Here is a 24,732-nt window from a genome sequence, read left to right as displayed (position 1 = left end):
GCATTTGCCTTATACATGGCCCACCCAGGTTTGACCCCTGGCAGTGCATATGTTACCCCAAGCTCATCGTGAATGATTGTAGACTGAGTGTAGAGCCAGGAATAACCCCTGAGCACCACTGGGTGTGGCGCCCGAAACCAAATAAATAAATAAAAACAATAGCGCTCGCAGGCCGAAAGGAAGCAACCAGCGGGCTGGAGGGAAATGTGGGTGCAGACCCCCAGGCTCTTCAGACTGTCCCAGCCCACTGAGTGCAGACCCCGGCTCCCCTTTCAGGTGCGGCAGCTGCAGGAAGGGGCAGCGCAGCTGCGGACGGTGTACGCGGGCGAGCACGCCGAGGCCATCGCCAACCGAGAGCAGGAGGTACTGCAGGGCTGGAAGGAGCTGCTGGCCGCCTGCGAGGACGCGCGTCTGCATGTCAGCTCCACAGCCGACGCGCTGCGCTTCCACAGCCAGGCCCGGGACCTGCTCTCCTGGATGGATGGCATCGCCAGCCAGATCGGGGCTGCCGACAAACCCAGGTGCCCCTCCATCCCCACTCTTACCTTACTGTCCCCTTCCTGAAAGAAGTCGCAAAAGCCTGTGGCACTGGGCACTTAATGTGTCCTTATTAGGGTTCCGGGGCTGGCATGTCACCGCAGGGCTCACAGTATGGGCCATCTTCCTGCCCTCTGTCCTTCCCAGTTGTTCCTGACTGGCCACCCATGTGGCTGCCGGCCACAGTATAGACTGAAGCCAGGACAGAGTTTTGGGAGGGGGGGCTGGAGCAATAGTACAGGGGGTTGGGCATTTGCCTTGCACACGGCTGACCCGGCTTCGATTTCTAGCATCCCATATGGTCCCCTGAGCACCGCCAGGAATAATTCCTGAGTGCAAAGCCAAGAGTAACCCCTGAGCATCACTGGGTGTGACCCAAAAACAAAGCAATAAACAACAAAAAAAAAAGCACAGAGTTGGGGAAGGATGGGACCTTTATTTGTGACTTCAGCTGAACCAGCATTCTTTTCAGTGTGTGTGTGTGTGTGTGTGTTTAGTGGGGTCCACATCCTGCAGTGCTCAGGATTTGCTCCTGGCTCTGCACTCAGGGATGACTCCTGGAGGTTCTTGGGGGATCATATGGGGTCCCTGGGATCGAACCTGGGTTGGCTAAGTGCCCTCCCCACTGTACTATTGTTCCGGCTCCTCATCAACCTTCTTATCCCTCAGGCCCACACCTGTCCATGGACCTGCAGTTAGAACCTATGCCCAGGCCAGTGGTGTTTGGCCTCTCAGTCTGCCTGCACACCTGCACTGCTCAGTGGACTGGTGTTTAGAACCACTGAACTAGCAGGCGCTGATTTGTGGCTCACCTCAGGATTCTGCATGAGCGTCTGGCAGAAACCTACCAATATCACGGGGAGCCACATTCTTCCCTTCCTCAGGCCTGGGAGTCCCTGTCCAGATCAAGCCTGTACATCCACACAGACAGACAGACAGACAGAGAGAGACAGAGAGAGAGAGAGAGAGAGAGAGAGAGAGAGAGAGAGGAGGCTGAGAAGCTGGTCAGTGGGCTGGAGCACAGGCAGGAATGACCCCCGAGCACTGAGCTGGGAGGAGCTCCTAAGCAGCACCATGTGTGGCCCCTAAACTAAAAAAGAAACAGAGATGGAGCCGAAGCAATAGGACAGTGGGTAGGATACTTGCATTGTACGCAGCTGACCTGGGTTCGATCCCCAGTATCCCATATGGACCCTCAAGCACTGCTGGGAGTAATTCAGGAGTGCATAGCCAGGAGTAAGCCACCCTGAGCACTGCAGATGTATTCTAAAAATAAACAAAATAAGACAGAAGACAGGTGCTCTATCACTGAGCCACATTCCCAGCCCCCAAAATCTTTCAAATATTAAAACAAGGGCCAGGGAGATGTTCTCCAAGGACTGGAGTGTGTGTCTTGCATGTGGGAGCCCCAGGGTGGATACCAGGCACCACGTGGTCCCTCTGGGCATATGGGGAGCAACCCTCAACCTGAGCTGGGAGTAGACCTCCATCGCTGTCAGCTGTGACCCAAACAAAACCAATGAAAAGTGGTGACAGCGTACTAACCCCATGTGTCGGAGACACGGGCTTGGCTAGCCATCACATGGCCAGTCTGGATTTATCCATATCCTCACAGCCCTCCCCTGCCCCTCACTGACTTATTTTCACACAAATCTCAGTTTCCTATTAGGTCACAGGATATGTTTGAAAATTAGAAATGTTCCACTCTTAGTTGATGAGTTCGCTTTGGGAGCTGAGGGCAAGAGGGGTCATAGAAGGACAGGACAAAGCTAGAGAGACCAGAGAAGTAGTACAAGGGGTGAAGGTGCTTGCCTTGCGTGCAGCCAAGCTGGGTTTGATCTCCAGCATCACTTAGGATTCCCCGGTGGACTACTGGCCATCTGAGCCCAGGGGATGGGTATTCCAAGCATAGCCAGGAATGATCCTTCAGCACAGAGCTAGGACTAAGTCCTGAGCACTGCTGGGTGTGGCCCAAACACACACACACACACACACACACACACACACACACACACACACACACAAAGATGCACAGAGATGGAATATTGCAGAAGCAGCTCTTAGGGAGAATCAAAAAGCTCATTTGGGATGTACTAAGTCCCAAATAGTAGTAGGACTCATTGGCACACAGGACCCTCAGAAATAATTTGGTACCCGGTACATCTTACAAGGTGCTGCATGCTCACTGGTGTAATCTGGGATTTGTTGTGGATCTGTAACCACTTAGATCGGCACTGCTGAGTAGTTACACAGCCACAAGTGGGTGTCACGAGATTTAAGATTTTCTCATGAGTACATCCAACCAGCAAAAAGTGGCTGGTGAGACTTACTATCACGAGCTCGGTGTGGAACACTGCATGGCCCAGCCAGTGTCTCTGCCACATAGAATATGTATGAAAACTTGGGAGCTCTTTCCTGTCCTAAGAGCATCAGAGTCCAAGGTGTATTTGCTTTGTTTTGTTTGTTGGGCCATAGGAATTACTCCTGGCTCTGCACTCAGGAATTCCTCCTGGCAGGGCTTTGAGAACCATATGGGAGGCCAGGGATCAAACCTGGGTCAGCTGTGTGCCAGACAAATGCCCTCTGTGCTGTGCTCTCTCCGGCCCCAACAGTGTGTACTATTTGGGGGAGAGGGGCACACCCAGCAGGCTCAGGGGACCATATAGGATGCCAGGGATTGAACCTGGGTCGGATGCGTGCAAGACAAATGCCTTCCCCGCTGTACTATTGCTCCGGCCCTTTAACAGCGTGTACTTTTATACTTCAATGTGTTTCACTTCAGCTAAGCCACATCCCACAGGGTCATCTGCTACCGCAGCGGCTAGCACAGGCTTAGCAGAGGTTGACTCATGGACGGAAATGTGGAGGACACTAGTGGCACCTCCACCCCACGGCACAGCTAGAGGAAAGGAAGCTTGGATCTTGAGACCCTTCATTAGAATTCCCAAAGCATGACATTTTAGCACCTTGTGGAGAAATGGAATCAGTAAAGACCCTGGGATCCACAGAGCATGGTCACAGAAGTCGGGGGGAGGGGGATGTCCTGGGATGGCCGGAAGAGGGGCTGGTTGGGAGCTTCTGCTGGGGCAGGCTTAGGGAGGCTGCCATGACTGGGGCTCAGATCCTGGCCTGCTGCCCCTTGCAGGGACGTGTCCTCGGTGGAGGTGCTCATGAACTACCACCAGGGCCTGAAGACAGAGCTGGAGGCGCGGGCCCCCGAGCTGACAGCCTGCCAAGAGCTGGGGCGCTCTCTGCTGCTCAACAAGAGCGCCATGGCAGATGAGGTGCGAAGGGTCCGGGGGGGGGGTGCCCCCAGCCCTGCTCCATCCCACGGGGGTGGGAACCCCCCTTGACCCTTCTCTCCTCCACCACCGCTGCTCCCAGATCCAGACACAGCTGGACAAGCTGGAAAGCAGGAAGGAGGAGGTGTCTGACAAGTGGGACCGCCACTGGGCCTGGCTGCAGCAGAGTGAGTGGGGGCTCGGCCCCATGCCCCAGGGGCTCAGGACACACGCTAGCCTGTCCTGGAAGGCCTCAGCAGCCCCTCAAGGGTCTTCACAGCAGCGTGTATGAAAGTCTGGGAGAGGGGAGGCTGTCTCCACGGAATGCCTGCTGGTGGGCACCTAGGGGAGCATGGGGTGTCCTCAGAAATCACCCTGGTCCCTTTTAATGTTGAGGTACCCAGGGTGGTCAGGGCTGCAGTTGGGGCCGCTGGGGGTGGGGGCGCGCGCGCGTGTATGTGTGTGTGTGTGTGTACTTGAGGAGGAAACAGCCACGTCCTATCCAGTGCCCACAGATGCCCCAGCACCTTCACCTCCTGTGTCCCCTCAGTGCTCGAGGTACACCAGTTTGCCCAGGAGGCGGTGGTGGCTGATGCCTGGCTCACAGCCCAGGAGCCCATCCTGCAGAGTGCGGAGCTGGGCAGCAGCGTGGACGAGGTGGAACAGCTCATCCGGCGGCACGAGGCCTTCCGCAAAGCAGCCGCAGCCTGGGAAGAGAGGTTCAGCTCCCTGCGGCGCCTGACCACGGTAAGCACCCCACATCAGGCCCAGGGCCCCCCTCCCAGAGTCCCCTTTCTGTCCCTCCCTAGCAGACAGGCATGCACACACAGGAACTCAAGGCTTGGTGCTCAAGGCCCTGCTAAGTGATCTCACCCCACTGTTTATCCAGGAGAAGGGGGACACTGGGCCAAGACTGTCCTGGGGTCAGGTACTGATCAGCACAAAGAGCCAGTTCTGATCTAGGTGGAGGTAGGGGCTTTAAGGAATAAGGAAATAAGGGGCTCAGTAAGGAATTTAGGACCAGAGAAATACAGTGAGGGAAGGTGCTTGCCTAGTACATAACCACCCAGTGTGGTCCCCTGGTTGGTGAAAAGGAGGAATCTGGATCTGAAGCGATAGATAGTCCAGCAGTAAGACGCTTGCCTTGTACTACGTGATCAAGCTGAGTTCAGTCCCTGGCACTCCAAAGGGTCCCCCAAGCCTGCCAGGAGTGATCCCTTAGCACAGAGCCAGGAGTAAATCTTGAACACCAGTGGGTGTGGCCCAAAAGGTAAAAGAAAAGAAAAGAAAGGAATCTAGTGGTCCAGGATGGGGTTTAGCAGTAGAGCACTTCCATGGTGAGCGGTAGAGCACTTGCATGGGTGAGGCCCTGCGTTTAATCCCTGCCCCTGAAGGGGAAAAAAAAGAAGAAAGAAAAAGGTGAGGCCCAGATAGATGTGTAGGATGAAGATGCTTGCCTGCCTTGCACGCCACTGATGAACACGCAGCTAGGAGTGATTCCTTAGTACCACTGGGTGTGGCCCAAATACAGAAAAATAAAAATAGGCGCCGAGAGCTAGTACTTTGGGTAGGGCACTTGCCTTGAGTGTGGCCCTGGGTTCTATCCCCAGATCCCATATGGTTCCCTGAGCCCTGCCAGCACTGATCTCTGAGCACAGAGCCAGAAAGGAGTAAGCCCTGAGCATCGACGGGGGGTGGCCCCCAGACCATAAAATATAGACAATAATAAAAAATTGAACAGAACTTTTCTTGCAAAAAGAAAGCAATGATTAAGCAAGTTCTTAAGGAGAACTAGGTGTTTGCCAGAAAAGATAGAATTTAAGCTCCTGGCAGAGAGTAGGGTGTAGGCGCAAAGCCTACAGCAGGAGGTTCCATCCCAGGCACCCCAGATGGTCCCTCCTGTTAGAGCCAAGAGTGATCCCTGAGCACCACCGGGTGTGCCCTGCTCCCCCCCCCAAAAAAAAGCCTGGTCGTCCTTGCTTCTTCCCCAAAGTGGGGGGCTGAGGCAGGCAAGCGAGACCCCCGAGCCCCGTCTCGCCAGCCCCTTACCCTGACTCTGCACGCCCCCCCAGATCGAGAAACTCAAGGCCGAGCAGAGCAAGCAGCCGCCCACCCCGTTGCTGGGGCGCAAGTTCTTTGGGGACCCTGCGGAGCTGGCGGCCAAGGCAGCTCCCCTCCTCAGGCCAGGCGGCTACGAGAGGGGCTTGGAGCCCCTGGCCCGCCGGGCCTCCGACACGCTGTCGGCCGAGGTGCGGACCCGGGTGGGGTACGTGCGCCAGGAGCTGAAGCCCGAGCGCCTCCAGCCGCGCATCGACCGGCTGCCGGAGGTCCCGAGCAGGGTGGAGCCCACGACCCCGCCGCCGCCCGCGGCCGCCGAGGACGCGGCCGAGGCCCCCGGGCCGCCCCCGCCGGCGGTGGCCGTGGTGGAGCACGTACGGCAGCGGCCCGAGCGCCCGGAGGCGACGGACCGCGCCGAGGAGCTGCCCAGGCGGCGGCGGCCTGAGCGCCAAGAGTCGGTGGACCACCCCGAGGAGACGGCGCGGAGGCGGCGGGCAGAGCGGCAGGAGTCGGCGGAGCACGAGGTGGCACACAGCCTGACGCTGGGCCGCTACGAGCAGATGGAGAGGCGGCGGGAGCGGCGCGAGCGGCGGCTGGAGCGCCAGGAGTCCAGCGAGCAGGAGACGCCGGTCCGAGGGGAACTGGTCAAGGGGTGAGTGGGGGCGTGAGGGAAGCGGGACTCGGGGTGGGAGAGGAAGCAGCAGGGCCCAGGGTACAGAGTTCAGAACCGGCTCAGAACTGCCTGCGGAGGGCCACACAGTCGTGGTGCCCATTTTGCAGAGGTGCAAACTGAGGCAGAAAGTGGGGCGTAAAGGGGCTGGCTTACAGGCTCAGGCTTCCAGGAGTGATAGCACAGCGGGTAGGGTATTTGCCTTGCACACGACAGACCTAGGTTCAATTCCCAGCATCCCATATGGTCCCCTGAGCACTGCCAGGAGTAATTCTTGAGTACAGAGCCAGGAGTAACCCCTGTGCATAGCCTGGTGTGACCTAAAAAAAAAAAAATAGGGCATAAAGGTGGCCCAAGAGGCTGTTTTGAGGAATCAGGGGAAGAGAAGGGTTTTCCTCCCAGCGCCAGGGCACAACTGAACTTTGGCACAGTGCTAAATCTTTTGGGTGGACCTGGGCAGGCATTTGCCCTCTATGTTCTTCGTTTCACTGCTGTGCCAACGGGGGCACCGAGTCCTCCCTGTTTGGAGAGAAAAGCCTTTGTCTCAATCACTCCTTGTCAGCAGGGAGCAGAGGGAGGAGCTGTACTCCTCATATTATGGATCTGGCAATGGAGGCACAGAGTAAGCAAGTCCCGCCACCCCCCACCCCCCAATGCAGGGGTGGAATCCGGAGTTCATCAGAGTGTGTGGTACAGATGGATCCAATCAGCTAGTCCCTGAGGAGGCCTTTACTCCACTGCTGCACCCCTGTTTGATCTCGTACTTCATGCAGAGCCCCCACTCTGCGGACTGCTGTGTGCTGAGGAGATCAGTGGCCGACACAGGGCTTACACACAGTCCAGTGGGGGAAATGAGCTTGTCTGGGGCCCGGGACGAATCCAAAAGGATCAGGGCAGAAAGGAGGGTGGCCAGCGGGTGTTGGGGGCCAAAGGGGCGGCGCAGAAAGGCAGCACCAGGGTGATGAAAGCTGGAAGGCTCAGGCTTATATGCCGGCTCGGTGCTGTGGAAAGGGGAGGGAAGCTTCCACCTCCCGTCCGGACAACCGCAGTTCGACACTGCTTGTGGAAAGCAAACAGATGTCAGAGGCGGGAAGCAGCTGCCGAGCTGGAGCTGGGGGGAGAGTTGGGTTGGACAGTCAGGCTAAGAGGTGGAGCTCCAGGACCTTAGTACAGTGTGTAGGACTCTTGCCTTGTACTCAGCTGACCCCAGGTTCAATCCTCCTCCTCCCCCGCGCATCCCAGATGGTCTCCTGAGCCCCACCAGGACTAAGCCCTGAGCACAGAGCCAGAAGCAGTCCCTGAGCACTCTGAATGTGGCCCAAAGAGACAAAAAAAGAAGTAGAGGGGCTGGAGCGATGATAGCACGCGGGTAGGGCGTTTGCCTTGCACACGGCCAACCCGGGTTCAATTCTCAGCATCCCATGGGATATATGGTTCCCCCGAGCACCGCCAGGAGTAATTCCTGAGTGCAAAGCCAAGAGTAACCCCTGTGCATTGCCAGGTGCGACTCAAAAAACAACAAATAAAAAAAAAGGGGGGGGGGAGCTTGGCCAGGCAGCTGGTCTGATCCCTGAGAAAATCACTCCAGTCCCATGGGGTCCTTCTGTCCTGTTCTCCCCCAGGAAGGCCACCCTGGCCGACATTGTGGAGCAGCTGCAGGAAAAAGAGGCAGGTCCCGGGCTCCCTGCTGGGGTAAGTGGAGTCCCTGCGTGGGTGGGGGGTGCACAAGTCAGGGTCCCAGGACGGCCAGACTGCCCAGCCCCACCCCAGAGAGATCTTCATGGGGGATGGAGAAGAGCAAGATAATGTCCCCCTTACCGTGAGGCCACCCACGTGTCAGTGTCCCCTTACACACACGTCCAGATTCTTTCTGTGGACAGCCTGCAACTCCTCTGCTTGTCCACTGCCCTTCTCCCTAATACCACAGGGATTCCAACAATATCTAGAAGTCGCAAGGCCCCTAAGAGTTGGGGTTCCTGGGGCTGGAGCAATAGTACAGTGGGGGAGGGCATTTGCCTTGCACTTTGCTGACCCGGGTTCAATCCCCGGTACAGCCAGAACTAACTCCTGAGTGCATACCAGGGGTAACCCCTGAGGAGCGCCGGGTGTGACCCCAAAACCAAAAAAGAAAAAAAAGGTCGGGGTTCCAGCCCCAAGGTCGACCCGTCCAAAAGAGATGGCCCTGCAGACAGCTGGGGACCCCCCATGACCCCGCACCCGCCCCGGTGGACAGCACCCCTCTCCCCGATCCCTTCACACAGCCGTCGCTGCCTCAGCCTCGCGAGCTTCCCCCCGGCCGCCTACCCAACGGGCTCGAGCCGCTCGAGCGGACGCCCCGGCCCGATCGGCCGCGGGCGCGGGACCGGCCCAAGCCGCGACGGCGGCCGCGGCCCCGCGAGGGCGGGGAGGGCGGGGGCAGCCGGCGCTCGCGCTCCGCCCCGGCCCAGGGCGGCTCCGCCCCCGCGCCGCCGCCGCCGCCCGCGCACACGGTGCAGCACGAGGGCTTCCTGCTGCGCAAGCGCGAGCTCGACGCTAACCGCAAGTCGTCCAACCGGTGAGCGAGTGGGCGGGGCCCAGGGCTCCGTATCCAATCAATGGGTGTGCGCTCCGGAGCAGGGGGTGGGACTACAGCTGGACGACGTCCAACCCGTGGCGGGGCCAGGCGAAGGGGGTGGGCTGGAGGCAGAGAAGGGCGGGGCTTAAAAGCGAGCATTCCTGAAGCTCGGAGGGGCTGGCTGCTTTACTTTTTACATGCGAGCTGAAATGCACAAACTTGTTCCGAACGTGAACAGTCGGGACCCAGTCTCGTAGCAACCACCCTCGGGGTTGACTAAAGCTAAAAGCAAAAACTGGATGTGAAGTCTAGAGGAATTCGATGATTTGTGAGGTGGAGCCTGGCGAGAAAAGCCAGTCCATCGGTGGGGTGGGACCCCCTCAGCAAGTTTGAAAGTGGGGGTGGACTAAAGCGGGAGGAGCTATCTGTAGGTTTCACGGTGGAGGCCGAAAGTGCAAGTGCCTGCACTTGCTCGATCCTTTTTGTCCCGCTTGGAATCTGAGAGGAGATGCAGGGTGGTCTGTGAAAGAAGCACTGGCCAAGCTGCTGGGAGACCTGGGAAGTGGGCAGACAGGTTCTTTGGGGTCTTTTCTCTTAAGTGTTGAGGCCAACGTGGGAATGAGCCCGGACACCTTGATGTATTTTGCTCATGAGAAATGCCTCCTGTGGGGCAAAGCATTAGTATAGTACTAGCCTAGTGCTTGACTAGTAGGTGGTTGACCCAAATTCAATTCCTGGCATCCCAGATGGTGCCCTGACCACTACCAGAAGTAATTCCCCCCAGTGCAGAGCTAGAAGTAACCCCGGAGCACTGCCAGGTGGGACCTCCTGGGCTGAGACTTTGGGGAGACAAGAACTCATTCCTGACAGACTACCTTCCTGGGTTGCTGGTGGGGGGTTACTGGGGTGCAATGGAGTGGTGAGGGTGGGGAAGGACCATGCATAAGCTGGAAGCTTTTGGGGAACTGCCTGTCTTCAGGAAATTCAGTCTGGAAGGGGATCGGAAAGGGCCAGCCCCATCAGAGGCCCCATCAGAGCGCAGGCTTATACTCAGAGACTCCGTCCTCAGCTTGGGAACAGCCCTGCGGAAGCTTACCTAGGCAGATGGCCAGAGCAGGGCAAAGACCCCCAACGGAAGGCAGGCTGCAGGGTGGCGGTGAAGAGCAGCAAACAGAGTTGCATGGTTCTGTCCTGAGTCTCTCACCCTCCCGTGGCCTCAGGTCGTGGGTGAGCCTGTACTGCGTTCTCAGCAAGGGAGAGCTGGGCTTCTACAAGGACGCCAAGGGCCCAGCCTCTGGGGGCACACACGGCGGGGAGCCTTTGCTCAGCCTGCACAAGGCCACCAGCGAGGTGGCTAGTGACTACAAGAAAAAGAAGCATGTCTTCAAACTCCAGTGAGTGCCCCCTCCCCCGGGGAAAGTGGGAGGGATCCAAGGCACACTGCCCTCTTCCTGGCTAGGGGGATGGAGGGGACAGGCCCGGCCCAGGACTCCCCCCAACCCAGTCCTTTATTTCCTTCCCTACAGGACCCAGGATGGCAGTGAATTTTTGCTCCAGGCTAAGGATGAGGTGAGATATACTTCTGGGCTGGCTGGCCTCTGGGGTGCAGTGGTCCAGTCACAGCCCAGAGGGAGTCAAGTCCCAAACCTTGTTGCGGGAAATGAGAAAGGAAAGGCAGAGGGTGTTGGACAGCCAATGAGCCTCAGGACAAAGGCTAGCCTCGCTGTCTCAGCCTCTTAGAGAAACAGAAAATGGGAGTTTGCATATTTTAAAATATGGGAATGAGAGTATAGCAGGGAGGGCATTTACCTTCATGTGGCCAACCTGGGTTCGATCCCCAGCATCCCATACAGTACCCTGAGTACCGCCAGGAGTAATTCCTGAGAGCAGAGCCAAGAGTAACCCCTGAGCACCCCTGGGTATGACCCCCCCAAAAAAAGCCAAAAATAAAAATGTGGGGATGAGGGGGGCCTGAGTGGTGCCTAAGCACCGCTGGGTGTGCCCAGAAACCAACAAGATTAAATAAATTTGTAAAAATAAAATGGAGATAGAAATAGCTTTCCTGGGGCCAGAGCAGTAGTACAGCAGGTAAGGCGCTTGCCTTGCATGCAGCTTTGCACCACGAGGAGTGATTCCGGTCACTCCTGATTGCTTGCTGTGACCAAAAAAAAACCCGAAAAAGAAAAAAAAAAAAAAAGCTTTCTGGGGCCTGGGATATAGCTCAGACGGCAGGTTGCTTGCCCGACATGTGGGAGGTGCTGGTTTTGATCCTGGCACTCAGCAGCACCCACAATGATAACAAGATAGTTTCCATCACAGGATGATGGTGAAAATGAAATAAATCGATTCATGGAGAGTAAGTGACACACGGTCTATTTAGGCCAGTGGTTGTCTGTGGATATTATCCCTGTTTTCTTTATTTTTATGGTGGGAATTAGATTTAATCCTATTCCAGGATTAAGTGAATCAGTCCATCAAACTGCTTAGAGCAGAGCCCAGCATGTAACATTGCATACATTTGTAGGAGAGGCAGTGGGGCTCCTCGTAGTGGTGCTCAGGGATCATGGATCACTCCAGATGGGGCTCAGGGCACCCTATTCCCTGTAGGGTTCTGTACCAGGGTTGGCCATACGCGGACTCTCTCTGTGCTATTTCTCTGGCCCCAGGTTCTGTTTCCAGCATCCCCCTGGTTGCCTGAGCCTACCAGCAGTGATCCCTGAGCACAAAATCAGGAGTAACCCCTGAGCAGCATCAGATGTGGCCCCCAAACCAAACACCCCTCCCCCAAAAAGAGGAAACTGAAGTTCTAGGAGGATCCTCTGATTCTAGAATCATCTATTATCAAATAGGGACCTGGTGATGTGGGGAGAGGGACCAGAGGTACAGCTCTAGGAGTTGATGCTACTACTCTCTAATTAAAAAAAAAAAATTAAAAAGAAAAGCTGAACAAACACAGACTGTGTTCCATTTCTTCTTCCAGGAGGAGATGAACGGCTGGCTGGAGGCGGTGGCCGCCTCGGTGGGGGAGCACGCCGAGATTGCACGTTGGGGACAGCAGACACTACCCACCACCTCCTCCACGGATGAGGGGAACCCCAAGCGGGAAGCTGGGGAGCGCCGGGCCAGCGGGCGCCGGAAGTGACTAACCCTAACCCGGAGGGTCCTCTCCACACTGTGGGCACAAAGACACTTTCTCTACCGCAGGGGCGGGAGCCCCTAGACACACCAACACTGCGGACGCGCCATGACGGGCACTGGAAAGGAGGGGACTTCTCCTGCACCCCGAAAGTGGTGGGGGGACTGCTGCCCCTATAGCCATATCTCGGCCCCTTCCCGCTCGCCACCCCCACCCCAGGTGCTGGGGCTCCATTATTTTTATGCAATAACTGAGCTTGGGGGAGGGGGGCGGGTCAGGGGCCAGTTGAGCCAAGCCCCCTGCCCCAGCCTCAGATCCTGCCCCAAGAAGCTGGGGTGGTGGGAGTGAAAATTCCTGCCCCCCCCCCCCTGCCCTCGGGATGGGCAAGGGGGCGCTGGTGAGGTCCCCTGGACCATCCAGGGTGCTAGGGGGTGGGGAGGGGACGCCCCTTCCCGCCTTTACCTCACTTCCAATGCTGCCTTGATCTCAAGTCTGGGAAGGGGGAGTGAAGGGGCGCGAACCTCCCCACACTCCGTCGCCTCAGAGCCATGCGGTTAATTCCTGATTTAGTTTATTTTTGCAAAACGTCGACCTCCTCCTCCCCCGCCCCGCATCAGCGAAGGCTTCTAACGGGAGGGGCGTCAAAGCTCAAAACGGTCTTCCTCTCTTCCCCTCCCGCCCCTCCAGCTGTTAATGTCACTTCGTGAGGGGAGGGGCGAGGGGAAGACCCCCTCCCCCGCCCCTGCATGCTTCTGGCTGGAGCACCTCCCCGGGGAGTGGGGGTACAGGGTCGTGGGCAGCCCCCATGGCCGCCTGGAGAAGCCGCTGGGACGCAGCGGTGAGGGGCGGTGTGGCAGGCGCACACTGTTCGAACCTACAATAAATCCTTCGGCTTTGACGGTCTTTGCTGGTTTGTTCGCGTTTCATGGGCTTGCGCCTGGGGTGGGGGTAAGGGTGGAGAGACCACTGCTGCAGAAGACGTTTACAGTGACCCTCTTGGGGTGAACTAAGGGGCCTGAATACGTGCCCCCTCCCCCGCATGACGAGGTACCTAGGTGCCACTCCTCAAATGACTCCGGAAGGATGGAGAAATGTTTTCCGCTACTCTCCGGAGCGGCAGCCGGGTCCGCCCCGTCCAGGACAGGAAAGGCGGGTCTCTTTAAGGAGGCGGGGGATTGAGCTGACGGCTGAGCGTTTTGTCCAATTGCCAGCAGCACCGGGGGCCTTCGGTCCAATGAGCGCGCGGCGAGGGCGGGGTCCGGTCGCACACCCGGAAGCGGGTGCAGACCCGCCGGCCGGCTTGCCGAGGGGGCCATGGCCGCGGCTGCGCCGGCCGCCGAGGGAGCCCCTGGACGGGGACCTCCCGGGGAAGTGATTCATTTGAACGTGGGAGGCAAGAGGTGAGCGTAAGGGACTCCCGAGGCCCCACCCTCGGGAGCAGGGAGCGGGACGGGAGCAGCCACCTGTCTCCCCGGGAGAATCTTGTCCATCAAGGGTTGCCCCGCCCCCTGCACCTGGACCAGCTCCGGGGACAAGGATTCGCCGGGCCGTAGAGCCGGGGAGCTGCATCGCTCACCCTCCAAACTCGCGTGCGCTTACTTTCCCCGCCCAGGTTCAGTACCTCTCGCCAGACTCTCACCTGGATTCCAGACTCCTTCTTCTCCAGGTGACCGGGAAAGCGAGTTTGGGGAGGGCCTGGGGAGGCCGAGGGAGAGTCCGGGGAAAGACCTCAGCGCGCGCGCACACGACCGGTGCGCACCCCTGGCCAACCCGGGCTGTCACAATCCCTCCTCACAGCCTTCTGAGCGGGCGCATCTCCACTCTGAAAGATGAGACCGGAGCCGTGAGTTGAAAGCCCAGAGCTTGAAAGGGGGTGGCCGTGTGGACGGACGGAACTCCGCCTCCCCACCCCCTGCTTTTGTGCCCCATTCACCACCTTCTGCAACCCTCCGCAGATCTTCATCGACAGGGATCCCACCGCCTTCGCCCCCATCCTCAACTTCCTGCGCACCAAAGAGTTGGACCCCAGGTTGGCATGGAGAATGAAGGGGTGCCCTCCACTGCCTTCATCCCTTGTCTCTTGCCCCTTCCCCATCCACTCCGCCAGGACCCCTCCCTGGGATGTTCTTTTGTGCTCCCTTTCAGAACCTTGATCAGGTTTTACTTCTATAGCACTGAATCCCCCTCCACAGTCTGCCCCGCCAGCCATGGCGCCTTAGAATCCTCATTTGTGCAGTTTTGCAAAGGTTCACACCAGAATCCTCAGCCCATGCCCATTTCCCAGACCCTGACCTCAGTCAATTCTACCTAGGGGTGTCCACAGTTCCAGCCTCCTCCACGAAGCCCAGTTCTATGGGCTCACTCCGTTGGGTAAGTGGGGGCCCCAGTTAGCATCCTCATTGGTAGGAAAGCCAATGTTGCCCTGTCTTACTCCTCTCCTTAGAGAAAATCGGGTTCCAGGCTAGAGCGATAGTACAGCTTGTAGGGCATCTTCCTTGCACCGGGCCGATTAGGGTTTGATCCCCAGCACTCCATATGGTTCCCTGAACCCCACCAGGAGTGATCCCTAAATGCAGAGCCAGAAGTAAGTCCTGAACATTGCTGGGTGGACCCCACTCCCCGGGAAAAAGAAGAAGAAAAAAAAGAAGGTTGAGTTAGTGCTAAGAGCAATCGGTTTGGTCCTGGGTCTAAACGGAGTAATGGTATGGGGAAGGCAAAGATGGGGGAAGTTTTCCCCAAGAGCCCCCATCAGCCTCAGGCTGCTCCAAGTCCTTCTGCCGCAGTTCGTCGTCTGCAGTTGCGGGAAGAGTTGGATCGATCTTCCTGCGGAAACGTCCTCTTCAACGGTTACCTGCCTCCACCAGGTGGGCACCACACTGAGGGATGAAGAACTCTAGGAATTGTTGTTCTATATGGAGGCTACCCAGAATCCATGGGAAGGAGTTAGAAATAGGATCCTTCACCCCACCCCCAAGAACCACTGGGAGTGATTCCTGACCCTAGAGTCAGAAGTAATCTCTGAGAATCACCGGTGTGACCCAAAATGGCAAAAAAAGGAAAAAAAGAAATGGAACTATGTTAGTGCCTTGGAGGCACAGAAGCCTGCCTGTAACCTGCTGGGGTTGTAGTTCAGGTTGAATTTCTCTAGGAAGAGTCTCTTGTGGAGAGAAGAAAGACGGAAAGGGAGTGGAAGAAGGCATGGAGAGGGGACAATTCGGTGAAGCATATTTTCCTAACCACAGTCAACCCCTCCTGCCTTCATGAATTTTGCCAAATAAAAATAGCTACAGTTGGGTTTTTTTTTTATTTTTTCACCTTTTTTTTTCTTTTGGGGTCACACCTGGCGATGCACAAGGGTTACTCCTGGCAGTACTGGGGAACCATATGGGATGCTGGGAATCGAACCCAGGTCAGCCACGTGCAAGGCAAATGCCCTACCCGCTGTGCTATTGCTCCAACCCACACATTTGTGGTTTTGATGTCCGAAGGTCCACAGGGGTTGATACAGGATGGACAGGCCCTCCACCACTGAGTCGTATCCCTGAGCCCTATGCTATAGTTTTCTTAGCTTTGCCTTGTTTAAAAAAGATGAATTTTAGGGCTGGAGCAATAATACAGCAGGTAGGGTGTTTACCTTGCATGTGGCTAACCCAGGTTTAAACTCCGCACCCATATGGTGTCCGGAGTTTTGCCAGGAGCGAACCCTGAAATGCAGAGCCAGGACTAACCCCTGAGCATTGCCAGGTGTGGCCCCAAAACAAAAATCATTTGAAAATCTAAATAAACATTATTTTTAGTGCTGGAGTTTTAGTACAGCACAGAGGGCATTTGCCTTGCATGTGGCCGACCGGGGTTTGATCCCCAGCATGACATAGGGTCCCCTGAGCACTGCTAGGGTGATTGCTGTGAGCACAACACTGACTGTCTCCACCCTTTCTCCCCATTTAAGTCTTTCCGGTGAAGCGGCGAAACCGGCACAGCCTGGTGGGACCCCAGCAGCCTGGGGGCCGCCCTGCGCCCGTCCGACGGAGCAACACCATGCCCCCCAACCTGGGCAATGCCGGGCTGTTGGGCCGCATGCTGGACGAGAAGGTCTCGCCTTCCCCTCCAGGTGGGAATCTGTCTCCCCAGAGATTGGGGGGTGGGGGGTCAGTGGACCCCAAGACCTTGACCTTGACTGCCCCGCCCCCGCAGGGCTGCCCGAGGAGCCCGGGATGGTGCGTTTGGTGTGTGGCCACCACAACTGGATCGCTGTGGCCTACAGCCAGTTCCTGGTCTGCTACAGGTGACCGGGTGGGGGCCTGGTGCTGTGCCCGGGCGGGCAATTGACAAGGGCCCATGACGCCTCCCGCTTCCCTGTAGGCTGAAGGAAGCCTCCGGCTGGCAGCTGATCTTCTCCAGCCCCCGCCTGGACTGGCCCATCGAGCGGCTGGCCCTCACCGCCCGGGTGCTGGGTGGGTTGCCGGGCGAGCATGACAAGATGGTGGCTGCGGCCACGGGCGGCGAGATCCTGCTGTGGGCCCTGCAGGCCGAAGGCGGTGGCTCCGAGATAGGTATGGTGTCCCGCATGTTCTAGAACCTTCCGTCTATTTGAATGCCAGTCCCGCCCATGGCCTTCGAGGGTCTCGCCCCGCGGGAATTCTGGCACCCGCTCAGAGAATCAGAAAATTATCCTGGGAATTTCATACAGTTTTCAAACCCTGAAAATTGTGTTTTTGGGGAACCGGAGAGAGTAGAGCAGGTAAGGCATTTGTCTTCCCCGTGACTGATCTGGATTTGATCCCCAGCACCCCAGAGGGGGCCCCCAGGATCCCTGATCCTGGGCACAGAGCAGGAGTCAGCCCTGAGCACCACCAGGTGTGGCCCCAAATCAAGTCACTTCTAAAGCCCTCCGATTCAGAGCGGAGGGGCAGCCCACTGAGCACTTCCTGCCCTCCGTAGGAGTCTTCCATCTGGGGGTGCCCGTGGAGGCCCTGTTCTTCGTCGGGAACCAGCTCATCGCCACCAGCCACACGGGGCGCATCGGGGTGTGGAATGCCGTCACCAAGCACTGGCAGGTGAGGCCCACCAGTACTGGCCAGTGGGAATTCTCCCAGCTTTCCTGCAAGTCTCCAGGAAGGGGACTCCTTCCCACCCTTCCCACCCACCTCGAGAGAGCCCAGCTCTGGGCCAGAGCCTGGGGACTCAGCCTCTAATGGCCTGAGGGTCATCAGGGAGGCCTTCCTGGAAGAGGGGTCAAGGCCAGGCTGGGAGGAAGAATGGTGGGCTTGGGATGCTCCTGGCACAGGAGTCCCACGCCCCGAGAGGCTCCCACGCTCCTGCACCCACCTAGGCGAGTCTGCTGTGGTGGGAAAGAATCCGTGCGTGGCCTTGCTTTCTCCTCCTCGGTGTGTGAGAGAGGAGAGAGAAGCAGGGAGTCAGCAAAAATTCGGGGTGGGGGTGGGGGCCGTAGACTAGGCGGCTCATCGGCAGCCTGTGGAGAAGGCAGCCGAGACCTTAGTCACTCAGGAATTGGGCCAGGAAGCACTGAGACCCACCAAGATGCCTGCAGAAAGTTTTGTTTGAGTTTTGGAACCACACCTGGTTGTGCTCAGAGGTCATTTCTGAGCTCAGGGTTCAGGGGACGCTATGGGGTGCCGGGGGGCAAACATGGTTAAGACACACACTCTGCAAGTGCCCTCCCTGCTGTACTGTCTCTCTGGAAGTATCTTAAACCTTTTCTTCTTGCTGGGGTTTTGTTTTGATTTGGAGGCCACAGTTCTGGGCTCCTAGCTCTGTGCTCAGGAGTGACCCCTGACTGTGCTTTGGGGAACTGTATGTGGAGCCGCCTTCAAAGTTGGGGTCAGGCACGTACAAGGCGAACTCCCTAACCCCTGCACTATCTCTCTCACTTTCTCTCTCTCTCTCTCTCTCTCTCTCTCTCTCTTACTATAGACTCAAATTTGAGTCCTAAATTTCAACCATGAAATTGATCAATAGTTTTTATGCTTTAAAATCTAGCTTCATGGAAAATAAAAACCCATTCAACACTTTCTGCAGTTTTTCAGTCTTGATTTAAGACTAGGTCTTTTCTTCCTTTCATTTCTTTTCTTTCTTTTTCTCTGTCTCCCCCTTCCTTTTCTCCCTTCCTTCCCTCTTCCCTTCCTTCCTTTCTTTCTTCCTTCTTTCCTTCCTTCTCTCATCTCTCCCTCCCTCCCTCCCTCCTTCCTTCTCTCCTTCCTACCTTCCTTTTTTTCCCTGTCCTGTCTCTTCCCTTCCAGTTCGGGGCTCAGGGGCTGCTCCTGGTAATTCTCAGGGGACCATGTGGGACCACCTTCTGCAAGGCCAGTGCCCTGCCCCCTAGACTATCTCGCTGGCCCGAGCCACATTCAGAGACAGCTCGGGAGAGGCCTGGTGTGTGCAGGATGGGAGAGCTGTGGGCCCATTCCGGGCTGGGTTCTGGAGTGGGGAGGAGAGGGCCGGCCCACAGGACACCTCAGAGGCAGGGCCACGCACTGTCCTGTGGCTCCAGGTCCAGGAGGTCCAGCCCATCACCAGCTACGATGCAGCCGGATCCTTCCTCCTCCTCGGCTGCAACAACGGCTCCATCTACTATGTGGGTGAGCACAGCCCCCCTGGTGCCCTGCAGCCTCTGTGGGTCTGGGCAGGGCCCCGCTCAAAGCCCAAACAAACCTGTCTGCTCCTGTGACCCCAGATGTGCAGAAATTCCCCCTGCGCATGAAGGACAACGACCTCCTGGTCAGTGAGCTCTACCGGGACCCAGACGAGGATGGGGTCACAGCTCTCAGCGTCTACCTCACCCCCAAGACCAGTAAGCCATGGCCTTGCCTACCCCCTCTGCCAGCACAGCCCCCGTCCACCACCGTCCCCTGCCATGGCCTGTGGGATGGAAGCAGAGAAGGGTCAGGACCTCTCATATAGCCAGTCAACAGACACTTCAGGAGTGCACTTTTTTTTTTAACGGGTTTTGTTTGGGGGCCACACCTGGCGATGCTCAGGGGTTACCCCTGGCTCTGCACTCAGGGATCACTCCTGGTGGGACTCGGGACCATGTGGAATGCCGGGATCCAACCCATATTGGCCATGTTGCAAGGCAAACACCCTCCCCACTATACTTCCCCTTTGGCCTCTTTATCTTTTTGAATGAAGACAATTTTATTAAGAGAACAGAAAGAAAGGGGAAGCATCCAGAAGCCTAGGTGGAATGAAGGGTGAAGGGTGTCTCCTCATTTCCTCTTTTACTGTTTGTTTGTTTTTTTGGGTTTTTTTTTTTTGGCTGGGGACACACCCACCGCTGCTCAGAATTTACTCCTGGCTCTGCACTCAGGGATCAGTCCTAGCAAGGCTTGAGGGACCCTGTGGGGTGCAGGGATTCAACCCAGATTGACTGCGATCTCCTGGAAGGGCCGTGAGCACCACCTGAAGGAGCTTTTTTTTTTTTTCCCTTCTTAGGTCACACCCAGTGATACTCAGGGGTTACTCCTGGCATTGCTTGGGGGTCCATCTGGGATGCCAGGGATCGAACCCGGGTTGGCTGTGTGCAAGGCAAATGCCCTACCCGCTGTACTACTGCTCCAGCCCCACCTGAAGGAGCTTTTTTGCCCAAGGGCTCACTGAACCTCTCTGCTAGATGAGAGTGCCAGCCTCCTGCCCAGAAGGCAGAGACAGAAAAAGAAATGCAAAGATGAATAAAGTGGGGGGCAGTGCCTGGGAGTGACAGCCACCAAGGCTGGGCCCTTGGGGCAGCGCAGATACACAGGCGCGCTGTGGGAGCATAGCGCTAGTACAGCAGTGTGGGCACTTGCCTTGGAGGTGGTGCCAGGGATTGAACCTGGGTGGGCCACGTGCAAAGCTGGTGCCCTCCCCACTGTGCTATCACTGCAGCCCCTAGGTTTCTCTTTCAATGGTGAGGATTTTCTGAGCTTTTCTTTTTTGTTTTTGTTCTTGTTTTTTTGGGGGGGGAGTGGGGTGAGTGGTTATTTAGTTTTATGTGATGGGAGGTGGGGGCACTGCCATTGATGCTAAAAATCTAACTGAAACCGAAGCATTTATTCCTGCCTGCCCCAGCCCCTGGCCTTTCTCTGACTGTTCCTCGATTTTGGAGGTGCGGGCTGTGGGCCGTACCCTCACAGTGCTGGGGGACCACGTGTAGTGAATCCAGGCCTCCTGCCACCCCCAGCCCACAGCACCCTCTCCCCGAGCCCTCCCTGAGTGTCGTCCTCTGTTGTCCGCCCACTCACCGCTGTGACCTCCACCTGACCTCTCTGTGTGACCCCGGCTTCCCCCTCTCTCTCTGGCCCCCACCAGGTGACAGTGGGAACTGGGTTGAGATTGCCTACGGCACCAGCTCTGGGGGAGTCCGGGTCATTGTGCAGCACCCCGAGACCGTGGGCTCGGGCCCGCAGCTCTTCCAGACCTTCACAGTGCACCGCAGCCCCGTCACCAAGATCATGCTGTCAGAAAAGCACCTCATCTCAGGTGACTCTGGGCACCTGCATCTTTGTCCCCACGGAGGCAGAGGCAGTGTATAGAGGAACCGGTCCCCCAGTGCCGTGGCCTGCAGGAGCCTAGCCCAAGGATCGGCCTAGAGAGAGTTTAGCAATCTGGAACCTGCATTTATTGGGCACCAAGTGTGTACCTGATGCAGGGGCCGCAGTGGCAGGCAGGGCCCTTGCTTTTTTTTTTTCCTGTTTGGGTCACACCTGGCAATGCACCAGGGTTCCTCCTGGCTCTGCACTCAGGAATTACTCTTGGCGGGGCTCAGAGGACCATATGGGATGCTGGGAGAATACAGAGCCAGGAGTAAGCCCTGAGCACCACCAAAAAAAAAAAAAAAACCCTATGGAGAAAAAGGGGTCATGGGGAGGCGAGGAGTGGGGAGGTGTCCCTGGAAAGCAGGGCCAGCAGAGCCGCTATGAGGGGACATGGGGCCGCTCAGGAGGAAACAGGCTGGGAACGGCGCAGCTGGGAGGGTCTTGAACCGGGAGCGGAAGCGGCGCCTGGGATGCTGAGGGAGGGGTGACTGGGACAAGGGAGGCCTGTGGGTGCCTGGGGCTAGGAGGACATCCAGGGCCTGAGGGGAGGGGGGACAGTGGCAGCCGCAGCAGCAGGACCAAGCACTAACCTCACCCTCTCCGCAGTCTGCGCCGACAACAACCATGTGCGCACGTGGTCCGTGACGCGCTTCCGCGGCATGATCTCCACGCAGCCCGGGCCCACCCCACTCGCCTCCTTCAAGATCCTGGCGCTGGAGTCGGCCGTTGGCCAGGGTGGCTGCAGCGCGGGCAATGACATTGGTGCGTGCACTGTGTCCCCGGACCCCTGCTGACCCCGAGATCCCGCCTGACCCTTGCTGACCTTCATTTATCCCCAGCCGGTCCCACCACCCCCCATTAATTTTTGCACCCACCTGTGAGTCCCATGGACGCCCCCCTCCACACACACCCCCAAAGGGCCTGGACCCACCTGCCTGCTTCCGCCACCAATCCTGTGTGAGGTGCAGTGGGGAGGGAGGTGCCTGGGACCCCACTGACCCGACTCTTCTGCCCCTCGTGAACCTGACCAGGCCCCTACGGCGAACGAGACGAACAGCAGGTTTTCATCCAGAAGGTGGTGCCCAGTGCCAGCCAGCTCTTCGTGCGGCTATCCTCCACTGGGCAGCGGTGAGGCCAGGGGCCGCGGGGGACAGGCGGAGGGGGAGACAGAAACGGGGGATAGGCGGAGGGGGAGAGAATGGGTCCACGGAGCATGGGAGCCCAGAGGTGCTTGTACCTGTGGGAAGGGGCCTGGGAAGGCTCCCTGGCTTTTCTGGGGAACATTGACCCCGCCAGATGGGTGGAGGCCAGGTGTGGGTGGGCCTGAGTCATCCAGGCTGGAGATGATTGGGACGGCCCTGAGGGAGATCTTCCCTGAGATGCATCTGGAATGTTAGGATGGACGTGCGGGAGGCAGCCGCAGCCCCAGGAAGCCAGGGATACCTGCAGGGGGTGCTTAGAAGGTGCCCCTGCGGTGTCCACAGAGTATGTTCAGATGGTGCTCCTGGAGTGTCCACAGGGGGTGCTAACGGGTGCTCCTGAGTACCTGCAGGGGGTGCTCAGGGGATGCCCACAGCGTGTGTTCATGGGGTACTCTGGGATGCCCATAGGGTGTGCTCCGTGCGCTCCGTGGATGGCTCCCCGACCACCGCCTTCACTGTGCTTGAGTGTGAGGCCTCCCGCCGTTTGGGCTCCCGGCCCCGTCGCTACCTGCTCACTGGCCAGGCCAACGGCAGCCTGGTCATGTGGGACCTGACCACCGCCATGGATGGCCTTGGCCAGACCCCAGGTATGGCTGCCCTGGCCCCGGTGCTTGGCCGCTCCTGCACTGGCCTGACAATGCCCGACTAACGCGTCCCTCCTATCCTGACCGCTGTCCTGGCGCCCGACCCTTGACCCTTGCCTGACCCTTCTCTTTCCCCTGCCTGGCCCCCAGCCGGAGGCCTGACGGAAGAGGAGCTGATGGAGCAGCTGGAGCAGTATGAGCTCACCCCACTGGCCTCCTGGCGGGGCTCCTTCCCCAGCCCCTCGCCCCACGCCTCCCTCACCAGGTAGGCTGGCCTCTGTGTGTGGGAGGGGAGAGGAAGGGAGAGCACCATGGCCCTCCGGTGACCGGTACTGACTGCATTCCCCCCGCTCCAGTCTCCACTCAGCCTCCAGCAGCCCCTCCCTGTGTGGGCGCCGAGGGAGCCCCAGTGCCCCCCAGGCCGAGGCCCGGCGTCGTGGGGCAGGCAGCTTTGTGGAGCGCTGCCAGGAGCTGGTGCGGGGTGCGCCCGAGCCCCGACGGCCACCCACGCCCGCTCCTAAGCCCCACACGGCACCCCCCAAAGTGAAGCTCAACGAAACATCCTTCTGAACACACCTGCCACTGTGCCTCTGGATACACAGGTCTTGGGGGCACTCACATGCCTCCCCGCCTCCTGGCAGAGCTCTGGGTTCAGGGCCAGGGCCTCCATGGAGTGGTGACTGTTACAAAAACCCCACTGCCCCCTCTTCAGAGCCAAAGTCCTACACTCACCTAATAAAGTTCTCACTGCCAGTACCTCATTTGTGTTCTTGGAGGGCCCCAGCATCCCCGGAAATAAGGTGGGGGAGATGTGGGGCTCAGCCAACTCTCTGGCTGCACGTTCAAGAACATCTGCTGTTGGGGGTTTAAGAGCAGAAGGAGGATGCATTGGTTTCCAAGCTGGCATTTAGGCATGGTTCTATCCAGGGGCTCAGAGTCTGTTCGTCACCTCACTAATTCTGGATTTCCCCTCTGTGATCCACAAGCACTCCAGGTGCGCCCTTGACAACTTTTATTCCCAAGGCGTCTCATTCTGGTGTCCCCTTGCACTCCTTTGCACTTCACTCTGGGCTCACCAGCATCTTTTTTTGTTTCTTTTTGCATCATACCCGGCGATGCACAGGGGTTACTCCTGGCTCTGCACTCAGGAATTACTCCTGGCCATGCTCAGGGGACCATATGGGATGCTGGGAATCGAACCCGGGTCGGCCGTGTGCAAGGCAAATGCCCTACCCGCTGTGCTATCGCTCCAGCCCCTCACCAGCATCTTTTTTTTTAATTTATTTTTTATTTATTTTTTTAAATTTTTATTAGTGAAACACTACGAGGTACAGTTGTAGACTTACAGATTTTTGTGCTTAGGTATCAGTTATACAATGATCGAGTACCCATCCCTTCACCAGTGCCCATTCTTCACCACCACTAATCCCAGTATCCCTCCCACCCCCCCATCCCCCAAAATCCCACCCTGCCTCTGTGGCAGGACATTCCCTTTTGTTCTCTCTCCTTTGGGGTGCTGTGGTTTGCAAAAGAGGCACTGAGAGGTGATCCTGTTTGGTCTGTAGTCTACTTTCAGCATGCATCTCCCATCCTCGGTGGATCCTCCCAACACCCTTTATTTGGTGCTCCCTTTTCTATCAGAGCTGCCTTTTCCCCCAGCGTGTGCGACTGGCCTCCAAGCCATGAAGTAAACCTCCTGGTACTTATCTCGGCTATTCTTGGGTGTTAGTCTCCTATTTTGTTACTTTATGTTCCCCAGATGAATGCAATCTTTCTATGTCTGTCCCTCTCTTTCTGACTCATTTTGCTTAGCCTGATACTTTCCATGTAGTACCACTTGTATGTAAATTTCATGACTTCATCTTTTCTAACAGCTACCTAGTGCTCCATTGTCTCACCAGCATCTTGACTTGAGCAGTGTCATTTCTCCCCAACAATGCACTCCGGCCCAGGAGCCCCAGATTCCTACTCTGCCATGCACATTTCTTTCCTTCCCAGCTTCTCTCTCATTCCTTTCCTATTTCCCAAATAACACAATTTCACTTTATTAAAACAAGAAAGCAGGGACCAGAGCAATAGTACAGCGGGGAGGGCATTTGCCTTGCACGTAGCTGAGCCAGGGCCGATCCCTGGCATCCCATGCGGTCTCCTGTGCCCTGTGAGGAGTGATCCTTGA

At 57.4% G+C, this 24,732-nt stretch overlaps 2 protein-coding genes across 4 annotated transcripts in view; both read left to right on the top strand.

Moving 5' to 3' along the window:
- The window catches only part of SPTBN4 (spectrin beta, non-erythrocytic 4), a 90,406-nt gene extending 77,267 nt beyond the window's left edge, over positions 1–13,139 (top strand). For 2 of the 3 annotated variants that reach the window (XM_056136893.1, XM_056136894.1), the window contains 10 exons: positions 277–521; positions 3,683–3,821; positions 3,922–4,006; positions 4,369–4,565; positions 5,891–6,528; positions 8,169–8,238; positions 8,808–9,100; positions 10,321–10,494; positions 10,627–10,669; positions 12,081–13,139. In XM_056136893.1, the coding sequence (XP_055992868.1) occupies positions 277–521; positions 3,683–3,821; positions 3,922–4,006; positions 4,369–4,565; positions 5,891–6,528; positions 8,169–8,238; positions 8,808–9,100; positions 10,321–10,494; positions 10,627–10,669; positions 12,081–12,242 (2,046 nt within the window). In that variant the 3' untranslated portion in view covers positions 12,243–13,139. The remainder of the gene's footprint in view (positions 1–276; positions 522–3,682; positions 3,822–3,921; positions 4,007–4,368; positions 4,566–5,890; positions 6,529–8,168; positions 8,239–8,807; positions 9,101–10,320; positions 10,495–10,626; positions 10,670–12,080) is intronic. The other variant, XR_008795383.1, reaches the window with a different exon arrangement.
- Positions 13,140–13,481: 342 nt separating this feature from the next.
- Positions 13,482–23,284, top strand: SHKBP1 (SH3KBP1 binding protein 1). The gene is made up of 18 exons (XM_056136895.1): positions 13,482–13,636; positions 13,849–13,902; positions 14,034–14,079; positions 14,192–14,265; positions 14,548–14,606; positions 15,020–15,100; positions 16,186–16,347; positions 16,431–16,521; positions 16,599–16,789; positions 17,178–17,293; positions 18,748–18,835; positions 18,931–19,047; positions 20,544–20,714; positions 21,377–21,532; positions 21,802–21,898; positions 22,381–22,559; positions 22,707–22,821; positions 22,913–23,284. Exons 1-18 carry the CDS (start codon positions 13,551–13,553, stop codon positions 23,124–23,126), a joined length of 2,097 nt encoding a protein of 698 aa, XP_055992870.1. The 5' UTR covers positions 13,482–13,550; the 3' UTR covers positions 23,127–23,284.
- Positions 23,285–24,732: the final 1,448 nt, after the last annotated feature.

This window comes from Sorex fumeus, unplaced genomic scaffold, assembly GCF_029834395.1.
Source record: "Sorex fumeus unplaced genomic scaffold, SorFum_2.1 ptg000122l, whole genome shotgun sequence".
NCBI lineage: Eukaryota > Metazoa > Chordata > Mammalia > Eulipotyphla > Soricidae > Sorex > Sorex fumeus.
The sequence above is the reverse complement of the archived record's forward strand: the minus strand, read 5'-3'. Positions and strand labels throughout refer to the sequence as shown.

Excerpts from the sequence above, each read along its gene's own strand:
- SHKBP1 (XM_056136895.1), top strand. The coding sequence starts at position 13,551 with ATGGCCGCGGCTGCGCCGGCCGCCGAGGGAGCCCCTGGACGGGGACCT. Across the intron at positions 14,266-14,547 it reads ACCAAAGAGTTGGACCCCAG|GGGTGTCCACAGTTCCAGCC; the intron begins GTTGGCATGGAG and ends AATTCTACCTAG. Across the intron at positions 14,607-15,019 it reads CTATGGGCTCACTCCGTTGG|TTCGTCGTCTGCAGTTGCGG; the intron begins GTAAGTGGGGGC and ends CTTCTGCCGCAG.